General features: G+C 39.5%; 1 protein-coding gene and 2 pseudogenes across 1 annotated transcript in view; 1 reads left to right on the top strand and 2 right to left on the bottom strand.

Annotated features, from left to right (window-relative positions):
- Positions 1 to 2,401, bottom strand: part of LOC134318088 (NLR family CARD domain-containing protein 3-like) — a 62,326-nt gene extending 59,925 nt beyond the window's left edge. Inside the window, exons 1-2 of the mRNA XM_062998841.1 lie at positions 2,377 to 2,401; positions 1,390 to 1,402 (exon numbers count right to left, since the gene is read on the bottom strand). Coding sequence (XP_062854911.1) covers positions 1,390 to 1,402; positions 2,377 to 2,401 — 38 coding nt within the window. The remainder of the gene's footprint in view (positions 1 to 1,389; positions 1,403 to 2,376) is intronic.
- The window catches only part of LOC134316941 (zinc finger protein 850-like), a 1,214,164-nt pseudogene that overhangs the window by 261,963 nt on the left and 938,956 nt on the right, over positions 1 to 13,245 (top strand).
- On the bottom strand, positions 7,710 to 11,021 carry LOC134318080 (NLR family CARD domain-containing protein 3-like; annotated as a pseudogene).

Here is a 13,245-nt window from a genome sequence, read left to right as displayed (position 1 = left end):
TTATGAACACACCTTTTTTTTTTGTTTTTCTTTTTGTTTTGTTTTTTATTTTGTTGGCTCTCCAAACGATTCCCAGTTTCTAATTTGTATCTAATCTGCACAACAGTTCATTGTGCTTTTAGCAGTAAACAATATTAAAGCAATAAGCCACGAGAGGCCGTGCATTACTGTGATTTTAGCATGGGGATGACGTTTTTGGCACGACGCGAAGCGGAGTGCCTAAAACTTCTTTCCCCGTGCTAAAATCATAAGAGTAATGCACGGTCTCGAGTGGCTTATTGCTTTTATAAAACGGCGGTCAACATAAAATATAATAAATACAACAATGTTTAATTCATAAATGTATTTATTGTGTATAAACTTACAATAAAGCATTCTTCCGCGACGCAAAATAGTTCGATTAACAGTGTTGCTAGGCAACATGAGGGTGAAAATAACATTAATTTTTTCTATTCAGTGGCATATTAATATGGAATGATGTGAGGTCGTCATAGGTGTGCGTTTATCGGGGATTTTACAACGGCTTCGAACGCGGCTCAGCCAATCAGATTTTAGGACCGGAACTATCTGTTTTATAATATATGATTTGCTGCCTATTGAAGCCTACAGCTGTTGTATTAACTATGCTACGGTTTGGCTGTATTTGGAAAATCCATACCATACAAGAAATCGAAGTGGGTGTACCAAAAGTCTGTCACTCTGCCCAGCACTAGAAGGAACCAAACGAGTTTGCTTGGGAGGCACAACATGACAGAGCAATTAAGCAAATGAAAGACCTTATAACAAAAGAATCAGGTCCTGTTTTAGCATAGTTTAATCCACAGAAAGAGCTGAGACTCCAGGTAGATGAATCACAAGAGGGTAAGCCTACAGCATACGCCTCCAAATCTCTCACGAATAGCTAAAGCAACTATGCATAGATTAAAAACGAGCTGTATGTTACTTAGTTTGGTTCACACATGTCTGTGGTCAACACACAGTAGTTGAAAGCGACCACAAACCCCTCAAAGCGATCATGAAAAAAACCCTTGCTGTTGCTCATGAAATATGCAATTTGCTGTGAATTTCAAGGCGCAGTATGGCCCAGTATGAGGTGGTCCTAGAAATCATTAGAAATCATATGGAAATTAAGTTAGTGTAAAAAAACTTTTCTGTGCTGTCAGAAAAGTACAGTTTATTTCTTAATAAAAAAAAAACCTCAATAAACTCTAAAGACACTCAGATGAGAGTTAGTTTTTCAACCATTAAAGTATCTGCTGTGTATTTTAGTTTCCATTTATTCTATCATTCAATATATGTATGTTTATGCTATTTAATGATTGTTGTAAAATGTGGCACTTTACTCGTGAAATCTGTGATTTCTGAAACATGAGCAACTTTAATTGTCACATTGGGGCCAAGGCTGAAACAAGGAGGGTGGACACACACGCAGAGATGTGAAAAAACAAAATGAATATTTATTAACAAGACAGAACAAATAAAGCGAAACTAAACTAAACACAGCTAAACAAGTAATAAACAGGCTTACTAAGGCTAAACAGTCTAACACAAACTAGGTATAGAAAACAAACTAAAACAAACAAACAATACAGACCGGATGATACGGCAAGAAGCAAGGCACAAGAAGCAGGGCACATGGGACAAGGCACAAGGAGCAAAGAACAAACCAAAGTACAGAAATCTGCCAATCTGCCAATCTGCCAATCTGCCACTCTGCCAATCTGCCAATCTGCCAATCTGCCAAACAAAGTCCAAACCAAATAATCCCCACTAGCTTGTTTTCCAGCTCTCCTTTTAAATGGTCCCTGATTCGGAGCAGCTGGGGCTGATTAGCTCAGGGAGCCAATCAGGAGTGAGGCGTGGCAGGAGCCTGAGTGTGTGCTCATGGAGAGGGGGGCGTGACACACAGGAGCACACTGGAGCAAATGTGACATCATTTAGTAGCGCCCCACCCATAGCTTATCATTAAAAGTACATTGAATGTGCAGAATCCGATCTCTGTACTGAGATTGGACTGAAAATAAAAACACACACACACACACACACACACACAGTATACTATATATAGAATTTACACTACACACCATACACACATAAACTACACACATTACACACTGAACTGTGAGGAGCCCTTACCTGGGTCCAGATGATGGATCTCTAAACTGTACAGAAGAATCCTTCAAAGACACATCACTTTTCATGGAGATACAGCTGGGTACTGGAGAATCTGATCTCTGTTCTGAGATTGGACTGAAAATATAAACATATATATATATATATATATATATATATATATATACAGTATATATAATTTACACAACACACCATACACATGCACACACACACATTAAACACTGAACTGCGAGGAGCTCTTACCTGGGTCCAGATGATGGATCTCCATCTCTAAACTTTAAATGAGGATTCATAGAGTCATCACTCCTTATGGAGATACAGCTGGGAACTGAATAATCTGATCTCTGTTCTGAGATTGGACTAAAAATATAAACATAAATATATATATATATAACATTATATACAGGGTGAGTCAAAAGTCTTTTTTATTTCAGAAACGAAAGGGAAAATGACATATCTGAATACCCCACCAAGTAATGGGTGAGGGGGCCTATCTTTTAGGCTATGTCCGGAACATGGCCACCATCTTGAAAGCCGGCATATTGGATCAAGGGCAAGTTTTTATGTAGCATATTAAGACCAAAATTTTCTCAGAAATCAGATTTGCAATATCTCTTGTGGTTCAAAAGCTATCAACACAGAAAGTTCAAAACTTTTGTTGTTCGTTACAGGTAACTGAAGATGGAATTGATGAAAGAAGAGAGGATTGAGGTGATTCTGATGTCCGGGGAACGCAGCTGCCGTATTATACCTGCAGACTTCAACAACCGACACCCAGAAATAACCACCAATTTCACACAGCACTGGTGCATCCCTCACGACTGCTACCGACGAAGAAAACTCAACAATGGTTTTGGCCGCCTTTCTGAAAAGTCCACGACGCAGCACGCGACGTCTCGCAGCAGAATGTGGTATCAGCCAGTCATCCCTTGTACGGATTCTTCATACCAATAAGTGGCCCTTCGAGATCCAGCTGCAGCAGAAACTATCAGAGGATGACCCTGATAAACGTGTCGAGTTCTGCACCTGGGCGTTAGACCAACATCAACGGGATCCCGCATTCGCACAGGGCATTCTGTTCAGTGACGAGGCCAAGTTTTATGTCAGTGGTGGGGTCAACCACCAGAACGTGAGGTACTGCAGTGACAAAAACCCTCACTGGATGGCAGACACCAAAGTTGTAGGTGATGTGAAGGTTATGGTGTGGTGTGGAATATGGGGCACCCGTGTAATCTGACCCATTTTCATCGACCAGACCCTAAATGCTCAGCGCTACCTGACAATGCTACAGGAAACAGTGTTCCCATACATTCTGACCATGATGGCAGTTTCCCCTGTAATTTTTAACAGGATGGGGCTCCACCACACTATGGAGCAGGTGTTCATCAGTGTCTGGATATTCAATTCCCTGCTCATTAGATTAGCCATCATGGTCCTGTGGAACGGCCGCCCAGATCACTTGACCTCACACCACTCAACTTTTATCTCTGGGGTCATCTCAAACAAATCCGCAACAAACACCACCTTCAGTACCGCATCATGGAGGCTTGTGACAGCATTACTCCAGAGATTCTCATGCGGGTTCATAACGATTGGATCCAGCGCCTTCAGCTCTGTGTACAGCACCAGGGACGACACATTGAACACGTCCATTAGCTGTGCATCACAGGGAACGTTCCGGGTTGTTGTTGCAAATTTCTGTGTTGATAACTTTTGAACCGCAAGAGATATTGCAAATCTGATTGTGGCGATCGGCTTCTGAGAAAATTCTGGTTTGATATGCTACATGACCACCTTTCCATTGGAAAAACTTGCCCTTGATCCAATATGGTGGCTTTCAAGATGGTGGCCATGTTCCGGACATAGCCTAAAGGTTAGGCCCCCTCACCCATTACTTGCTGGGGTATTTAGATAAGTCATTTTCCCTTTCGTTCCTGAAATAAAAGTGTCCTGCGACTTTTGACTTACCCTGTAGATCTGTAAATAATACCCCTCTGTTTGTTTGTTTGTACATCTGTATATATCATTCTGCACGTATCAATATACACTTTTTAATGATATTGCACAAGACTCTCCTTGTCCCATTTGTTTTGTTTATCAGAAAACATTTAGAGACATCTTCATACATTGTTACCACCTTTACCCTAGACCAGGTCATAACAGGGCATCAAAATACTAACTTGAAGGCACAAATAGTTTACAACTGTAGTTTGGTATGGATTGGGTAAGGAATACACCACGAACTGTATGTACTGTTTTTCATGTTGAAAGGTGTTCCTGTACTATAAAAGACACAAGTGTTAACAGTTTGTGGAAGGTGATATATATAAGGTCTGAAACCTTCCTTCTGGCATTACATTCTTAAGAATAAAAGGTATTCTTAATTCCTAACACAAACTGGTCTGGTCTGTTTAATATTGTGGAAAACATTGTTGCCACTACAACTGAAAGCAGAAAATGTTTGCTGGTTTTCAGGAACTGAGAATCAGTGAAGCTGCATATAAATGTTTTTAATTTTTTCATTAAAACTAAAATTTATTAAGTGAAAAGCTGGTAGCAGGAGGCAACAGCATATAGGATTGTCCTAACCATTACTTATAACAGTGGTGTAATAATCTATCTTAGCTTTCATAATTGCCTCCTTATAATATATTTGTAAGCAAATGTGTGCACAGTCAGACAAGCTCTGCTTTTTAAGCATGATAGTTGGCAACTAGTAGATTTCATACAGCGAATAAGTAACAACACATCCTAAGGGGAGCAAGCTGATCTAGGGTATCCAAAAGACTTTTGTTATAGTGACTGACCAAGGTTTTCAGAGCTGTAGTTGCACTCTCGGGGATGGGGAACTAGTAAAGCATTTTTGTGGGAAGGCTGATTTCTTTGATTTCTTGATTTTGGACAGTTCTCTCAATCAGCCAAAATCAACTACCCGCCTTGCAAGAGGAGGACGATAATCCAGACTCCAAATACATCAAATACTTTTTACTGCTGATATTTTTATGTTCCATTTGCAGTGAGAGCTGCTGTGTTTATAGTATAGATGACTATGTATGTCTAGTACAGCACAGAGATTGTAAACATCAAAAGAAAGCCAGTAAGGAAGCCAGGCTAGCCTCTTTCTCAATTCTTCAAGGAAGTACAAATGCCTAACACTAAATTTATATCACAAGTTGCCAATATTAACATAATATAAATACCACATTAGACAGCTAGTCTTGAAATTACAACTGTCATTCAAGGAGAATTCAGTGAGCACTAAAACTCTCACAAGCAGCAGCTGTAGAACCCGAAACGTGAACTGTTCATCCAAAACATTAAAACCACCTTCTCACAAAATGTACAACCCCAAATCAGAAAAAGCCGTGGAAAATGCAAACAAAACAACAACACAGAGTTTCTTACATTTACTTTGACTTTTATTTGATGTCAGACAGGATGAACCTGAGATATTTCATGTTTTATCTGCTCAACTTAATTTAATTTATTAATAAACATCCATGTCCATTCCTGCATTTCAGGCCTGCAACACATTCCAAAAAAAGTTGGGACAGTAAAGCATTTACCACTTTGTAATGTTGCCCTTCCTTAAAAGATGCTTTGGCACCGAGGAGACCAAATGATTTAGTGTTTCAGCTTTTTTGTCTCGTTCTTTCTGCAAAACTTCCTGTGATGGTCCATCCTAGATGCCTCTGAGCCCAGAGAAGTCGACGCTGCTTCTGGACATGGTAAACATAAGGCTTCTTTTTTGCACAGTAAAGTTTTAAGTAGCATTTGTGCAGTAACTCTGTATTGTAGAGCTTGATAAAGGTTTGATGAACTTATCCTTCACCCATTTGGTTATATCAGCTAGTGTTGAGTGGTGGTTTTTGATGCGGCACCACCTGAGAGATGGAAGATCACGAGCGTTCAGCTTAAGCTTGCACCCTTGGCCTTTACACAGTGATTTTTTTCCTGATTCCATGAATGGTTTAATGATAATATGCACTGTAGAGGAAGAAATATGCGAATCCCTTCCAATCTTTCTTTGAGGTTGTTTTTAAACATTTCAATCATTGTCTTACACATTGGTGGACAAACTGGAGATTATCTAATCATCTATGCTAATTTGCTACTTTTGTACCACACCATGATTACAATCACCTGCTGACATCACCTGTTTAAATTTACATCATTATTTAGTTTTTTACACCTCACTACTAGCCCCAAATTGTCCCTGTCCCAACTTTTTTGGAATGTGTTGCAGGTCTGAAATGCAGGAATGGATGTTTATTAATTAATGAAATGAAGTTGAGCAGGTAAAACATGAAATATATCAGATTCATCATGTCTGACATCAAATAAAAGTCAAAGTCAATGTAAGAAACACTGTGTATTTGATTCTCATTAAATTTTTAACAAAATGGCCTGTCCAGTTGTGATTGTAAATGTCCATCCATTTGTTAAAATGAATCCAAATTCTTAATCAAAGCTTCTGCTTTCAGTTCGTTATAATAATAATAAAAAGTATATAAACACTATAACCTCACAAATCCAGTATAACAGGAATCTTTAGCATTACTCACCGAGCTGCCCTGGATGCTGCAACCACCGGCATCAGTTTCGGAAGAACCTCCTCTGATGAGCTGTATTTGTTGGTATAATCTCTCAGGTTAAACACATCCAGCTCCACTGATGATGTCAGTAACATGAAGACCAGAGCTGACCACTGAGAATCAGAGAGTTTGGTTTGGTTTAGTTTTCCAGATTTCAGGTATTGTTGGATCTCCTGAACTAGTGAATGATCATCCAGTTCATTTAGACAGTACATCAGATTGATGGATTTCTCTGTTGAGGGATTCTCGCATATTTTCTTCTTAATGTACCGAACAGTTTTCTGTTTGCTGTGAGAGTCACGTCCTGTTTTTGTCACTAAGGCTTGTAAGAGATTCTGATTGTACTTTAGTGAGAGACCCAGAAGAAAGCAAAGAAAAAGATCCAGATGTCCATTCTTACTCTGTAATGCCTGATCTACAGCACTCATGTGCAGATCTGAGATTGGGTTTTTCAATACAATCCACATTTTGGAGAACAGATTCTGTTGTATAACAATTTTATTTTCGTTCATGAAAGTCAGGTGCACATATAGAGCTGCGAGATGTTCCTGAATGCTCAGATGAACAAAGCAGTACACTTTACTCTGGTGAAGTCCAGACTCCTCTCTGAAGATCTGTGTACACACACCTGAGTACACTGAGGCTTCTTGAACATCAATGTCACACTCCATTAGGTCTTCCTCATAGAAGATCAGGTTTCCTTTTATCAGCTGCTCAAAAGCCAGTTGTCCCAGTTTGAGGATCATTTCTCCTTCTTCCTCCTGATTCTTCATGTACTTTGTTCCGATGACGTTGGTCTGAATGATGAGGAAGTGGGTGTACATTTCAGTCAGAGTTTTGGGGATCTCTCCACTCTCTTCTTCACCAAACATTCTCTCTAGAACTGTGGCTGTAATCCAGCAGAAGACCGGAATGTGACACATGATGTAGAGGCTTCTTAATGACTTCAGGTGTGAGATGATTCTACTGGCCAGACTCTGATCACTGACCTTCTTCCTGAAGTACTCCTCCTTCTGTGGATCACTGAATCCTCGTACCTCCGTCACCTGATCGATACACTTAGAGGGGATCTGATCAGTTGCTGCTGGACGGGAGGTGATCCAGATCAGAGCAGAAGGAAGCAGATTCCCTTTGATCAGGTTCACCAGCAGCTCATGAACTGATGCTGATTCATTTACATCACTCAATCTCACTGAGTTCTGGAGATCTAGAGGTAAACGACACTCATCCAACCCATCAAAAATAAACAGAATTTTATACAAGCTGGAAATGTCAGTTTCTTTTATCTCCTGAAAATAGAAATGAAGGAGATCCATCAGACTCAGTTTTTGGTCCTTCATCAAATTCAGCTCTCTGAAAGGAAGTGGAAATATGAGGTGGACGTCCTGATTCTCTTTCCCTTCAGCCCAATCCAGAATGAACTTCTGTACAGAGACGGTTTTTCCGATGCCAGCAACGCCCTTAGTCAGGACAGTCCTGATGGGTTTATCTCGGTCTGATAAGGGTTTAAAGATGTTGTTGCATTTGATGGGCGTGTCCTCTGTTGCTGCTCTCCTGGATGCTGCCTTGATCTGCCGCACCTCATGTTCATTATTGACTTTTCCACTTTCTCCCTCTGTGATATAGAGCTCAGTGTAGATCTCATTCAGAAGTGTTGGGTTTCCCTGCTTTGTGATCACTTCATTTACACACTGAAACTTCTTTATTAGATTTAATTTGAGCTTCTTCTGGACTTCATTTTCAGCTGATGTGGAGTCAGACCTGTGATGTGGTGAGAACAATACATACAGACATAAATGTAGGTAAAATTTTAATCTCATTAAAATATAAAAGAATACAGGAGAGCATCAAACTCCACCTTATAATCACTTAACATCACTGTAAATGTCCTGTTGCTGGGTTTGTTCTTACCTCTTTCTGATGATTTCATCTGGTATTCTAGCTGTCACCTCCTGCAAGACACTGTGGACACACCAAGATTATAAGTAGGTTTTATTTTTAGGCCTGACTTTCAAATTTAAAGTTTAAAGCTTTATGTGCTGATATTAAACAGCCAAAGTTCCACACAGTTAAAGAACATTCTAGAACTTTGTACACCACCACATGAATAGTTTAGGTTGTTGTCTGTATATTTTGGACCCAGCAGATCACCATCAAACTCACAATAAACTTATCAAAGAAATCAATTTTTTTTTTTAAATAAAGAAATGCATCTTTTAATTATTCAAAGGAAATAAGTGTTCCTCTAAAGTGTTTGATTCGTCAGGTGGAGCCAAAATATTAAAGACATTCAACAAAAAAAAAAAGATCTGTTTTTTTGTTTTTATCTCTTCTGGGTTCAAGACAGAGACCATCCGGGTACAAACAGGAAGGAAACGAACATGCCTCTTTTAATTTGCACCAATCAAAACTTCAGTTTGTTCAGTGTTAATAAAAATACTAATTATTTATTCAAGTACAGCAACTACTTCATCCTGATCTTAGGCGAGTTGTGGTCGCAGTGCTGCATTCAGCATATAAGAGTTCAGCAGTGCTACACACATACACACCCAGACAATGAAAGTTTATGAACACTCTTCTTTTTTGCTGTTCTTTTTTTTTATTTTGTTGGCTCTCCAAACGATGCCCAGTTTCTAATTTGTATCTAATCTGCCCAACAGTTTATAGTGCTTTTAACAGTAAACAATATTATATGATTTGCTGCCTACTGAAGCCTACAGCTGTTGTATTAACTATGCTACGGTTTGGCTGTATTTGGAAAATCCATACTATACAAGAAATCTAAGTGGGTGTACCAAAAGAACTGTCACTCCACCCAGCACTAGAAGGAACTAAACGAGTTTGCTTGGGAGGCACAACATGACAGAGCAATTAAGCAAATGAAAGACCTTATAACAAAAGAATCAGGTCCTGTGTTAGCACAGTTTAATCCTCAGAAAGAGCTGAGACTCCAGGTAGATGAATCACAAGAGGGTAAGCCTACAGCATACGCCTCCAAATATCTCACGAATAGCTAAAGCAACTATGCATAGATTAAAAAGGAGCTGTATGTTACTTAGTTTGGCTGCAAGCGTTTTCACATATGTATGTGGTCAACACACAGTAGTTGAAATCGACCACAAACCCCTCAAAGCGATCATGAAAAAAAACAGTTGCTGTTTCTCGTGAAATATGCAATTTGCTGTGAATTTCAAGGCGCAGTATGGCACAGTATGAGGTGGTCTTGTAAGTCATTAGAAATCATATGGAAATTAAGTTAGTGTAAAAAAACTTTTCTGTGCTGTCAGAAAAGTACAGTTTATTTCTTAGTTAAAAAAAACTCAAAAAACTCTAAAGACACTCAGACGAGAGTTAGTTTTTTAACCATTAAAGTATCTGTGCTGTGTATTGTAGTTTCCATTTATTCTATCATTCAATATATGTATGTTTATGCTATTTAATGATTGTTGTAAAATGTGGCACTTTTCTCGTGAAATCTGTGATTTTAAAAAAATGAGCAACTTTAATTTAGTAGCGTCCCACCCGTAGCTTATCATTAAAAGTACATTGAATTGAAAAGTACATGGGATATTTCAAAATGAATATGAAGCGATAAAAAAAGGACTGGCCTTTACGTTCTCCAGACCTAAATCCCATTGAACATGCTTGGGATGCACTGGGAAGACGTCTGGCAAACCGTCCAATGCCTCCCACAACACTTCTTGAGCTGGAAGTTGCCCTGGAGCAAGAGTGGCAGAGGATCAAGAACTACTGGACAATCTGATCCTGTCCATGCCTCATCACTGTCAGTGTGTTTTGTCAGTCTTGGTTGACCATACACCCTACTGAACAGTCAATGTGTGGCACTCTCGTCCAGTTTGACATGCTTCTGTTCACCCCCACCAATATGTCACTTGCTACTCAATCACAATAATGGAGTTTGCATCTCATTTGCATAATCGAACAACTCTCTTTGACTCATCGTTTGCTCTTCCGATGATCTTGTTTAATAAAAAAAAAATCAAATGCTTCTTTTTTTTATTGCTTCATATTCATTTTGAAATATCCCCTAATTTTTGTGAGCACTATATATATATATATATATATATATATACAGTATATATATATATATATATATATATATATATATATATATATATATATAAAATTTACACTACACACCATACACATGCACACACACATATACACACACATTAAACACTGAACTGTGAGGAGCTCTTACCTGGGCCGAGATGATGGATCTCCATCCCTAAACTGTACAGGAGGATCCTTCATAGACACATCACTTTTCATGGAGATACAGCTGGGTACTGAAGAATCTGATCTCTGTACTGAGATTGGACTGAAAATATAAACATATATACACAGTGAGGAAAATAAGTATCTGATACACTGCCGATTTTGCAAGTTTTCCCATCTACAAAGAGTGGAGAGGCCTGTAATTTTTATCGTAGGTCACACTTCAACTGTGAGAGACAGAATAGGGATGCACCGATCCGATATTATTCTTGGACATCGGTCCCGATATTACCAAAATGAGATGGATCGGATATCGGATAATTAAGCCGATCCATCGGTCCGATACGTTCACTTTAGTTCATTTGCGACGCATGCTAAGCCCATACAGGACGTGCTGCTGATGTATAGCGTAGAACACAAACAAAAACAACATGGAGCAAAGAGTCAGCTGTGTGGAGGTATTTCACGCTTGCTATGCCAACAAGTTCGATGGCAACATGTTTATAGCTGCTATATTTTATTTTGAATTACTGTTTGCACTAAATATTTACGGATTTATAGGTTTATTTGAAAAAGTTATTTAAGCTACTACTGTTTTTCTCATTGTCAGCAGCTACATTTTGGGTGTTTTAGAAAACCTAAGGAGCTGCCTCGCTGTCTTACTGTCTACATAAGCGGCTGCCTCAGTAAAGAGGATTCTAATAAGTCATCAGCTTATAAGGTTATATGAACACACTACTTACACAGTGATTCCATTGGATGCCATTCCATAGCATTTAGCATCTTGCCATTAAAACCAATGAACTGAGGTAGCACAGCACGCGAACGTCAATATAACATTTCCCTTCATGTACCGATAACCGTTACATTTCCTGACAAGCTCGCAAATAAAAACACTCGGTACAAGTTTATACAATTTAAAAATCAGTAATATTTTATTTACGTTTGGTAATAACTCCATTCGTTTCTCCGCCCCGTCAGCTGTGTTTATTGTGGGAAGCGCACCCGACTCGCAATGAATGCTGGGATTGTTTGGTCACCAAGGCAGCGTCGTTGAGTGAAAATAACACAGAAATATTAAGATGCCTGTTTATTATTTTATTGACAAATAAATAGCAGTTCAGTACATTTATATCTGTGTTAATTATATTTTGTTTTGCAAACTTAGTAATGTTTAAGTCGATCCTGATGCCTTAAGTCTTTCCCACATAATAAAGTACACGGTTTATTAATTCAACAATGGTATCGGATCGGTATCGGGTATCGGCCGATATGCAAAGTATATGTATCGGAACTGAAAAAGTTGGATCGGTGCATCCCTAAGACAGAATATAAAAAAAATCCAGATAATCACATTGTATGATTTTTAAATAATTAATTTGTATTTTATTGCATGAAATAAGTATTTGATACAATGGAAAAACAGAACTTAATATTTGGTACATAAACCTTTACAGAGGTCAGACGTTTCCTGTAGTTCTTGACCAAGTTTGCACACACTGCAGCAGAGATTTTGGCCAACAGATCTTCTCCAGATCTTTCAGGTTTCGGGGCTGTCGCTGGGCAACATTGAGTTTCAGCTTCCTCCAAAGATTTTCTATTGGGTTCAGGTCTGGAGACAGGCTAGGCCACTCCAGGACCTTGAAATGCTTCATACGAAGCCACTCCTTAGTTGCCCTGGCTGTGTGTTTCGGGTCATTGTCATGCTGGAAGACCCAGCCACGACCCATCTTCAATGCTCTTACTGAGGGAGGGAGGTTGTTGGCCAAAATCTTGTTATACATGACCTCATCCATCCTCCATTCAATACGGTGCAGTCGTCCTGTCTCCTTTGCAGAAAAGCACCCCAAAGTATGATGTTTCCACCCCCATGCTTCAAGGTCTGGACGGTGTTCTTGGGGTTGTACTCTTCCTCCAAACACAGCGAGTGGAGTTGGTACCAAAAAGCCCAATTTGGTCTCATTTGACCACATGGACTTTTCCCATGCCTCCTCTGGATCATCCAGATGGTCATTGGTGATCTTCAAACGGACCTGGACATGTGCTGGCGTGAGCAGGGGGACCTTCCGTGCCCTGCAGGATTTTAATCCATGGTGGCGTAGTGTGTTACTAACGGTAATCTTTGAGACTGTGGTCCCAGCTCACTTCAGGTCATTGACTGGTCCTCCCGTATGGTTCTGGGCTGATTCCTGACCTTTCTCAGGATCATCCTTACCCCACGAGGTGAGATCTTGCATGGAGCAGCAGACCAAGGAAGATTGACAGTCATCTTGTGTTT

This window comes from Trichomycterus rosablanca, chromosome 1 (assembly GCF_030014385.1).
Source record: "Trichomycterus rosablanca isolate fTriRos1 chromosome 1, fTriRos1.hap1, whole genome shotgun sequence".
NCBI classification, from domain to species: domain Eukaryota; kingdom Metazoa; phylum Chordata; class Actinopteri; order Siluriformes; family Trichomycteridae; genus Trichomycterus; species Trichomycterus rosablanca.
Note: the sequence above shows the minus strand (reverse complement) of the source record. Positions and strands in the feature narration are given on the sequence as shown.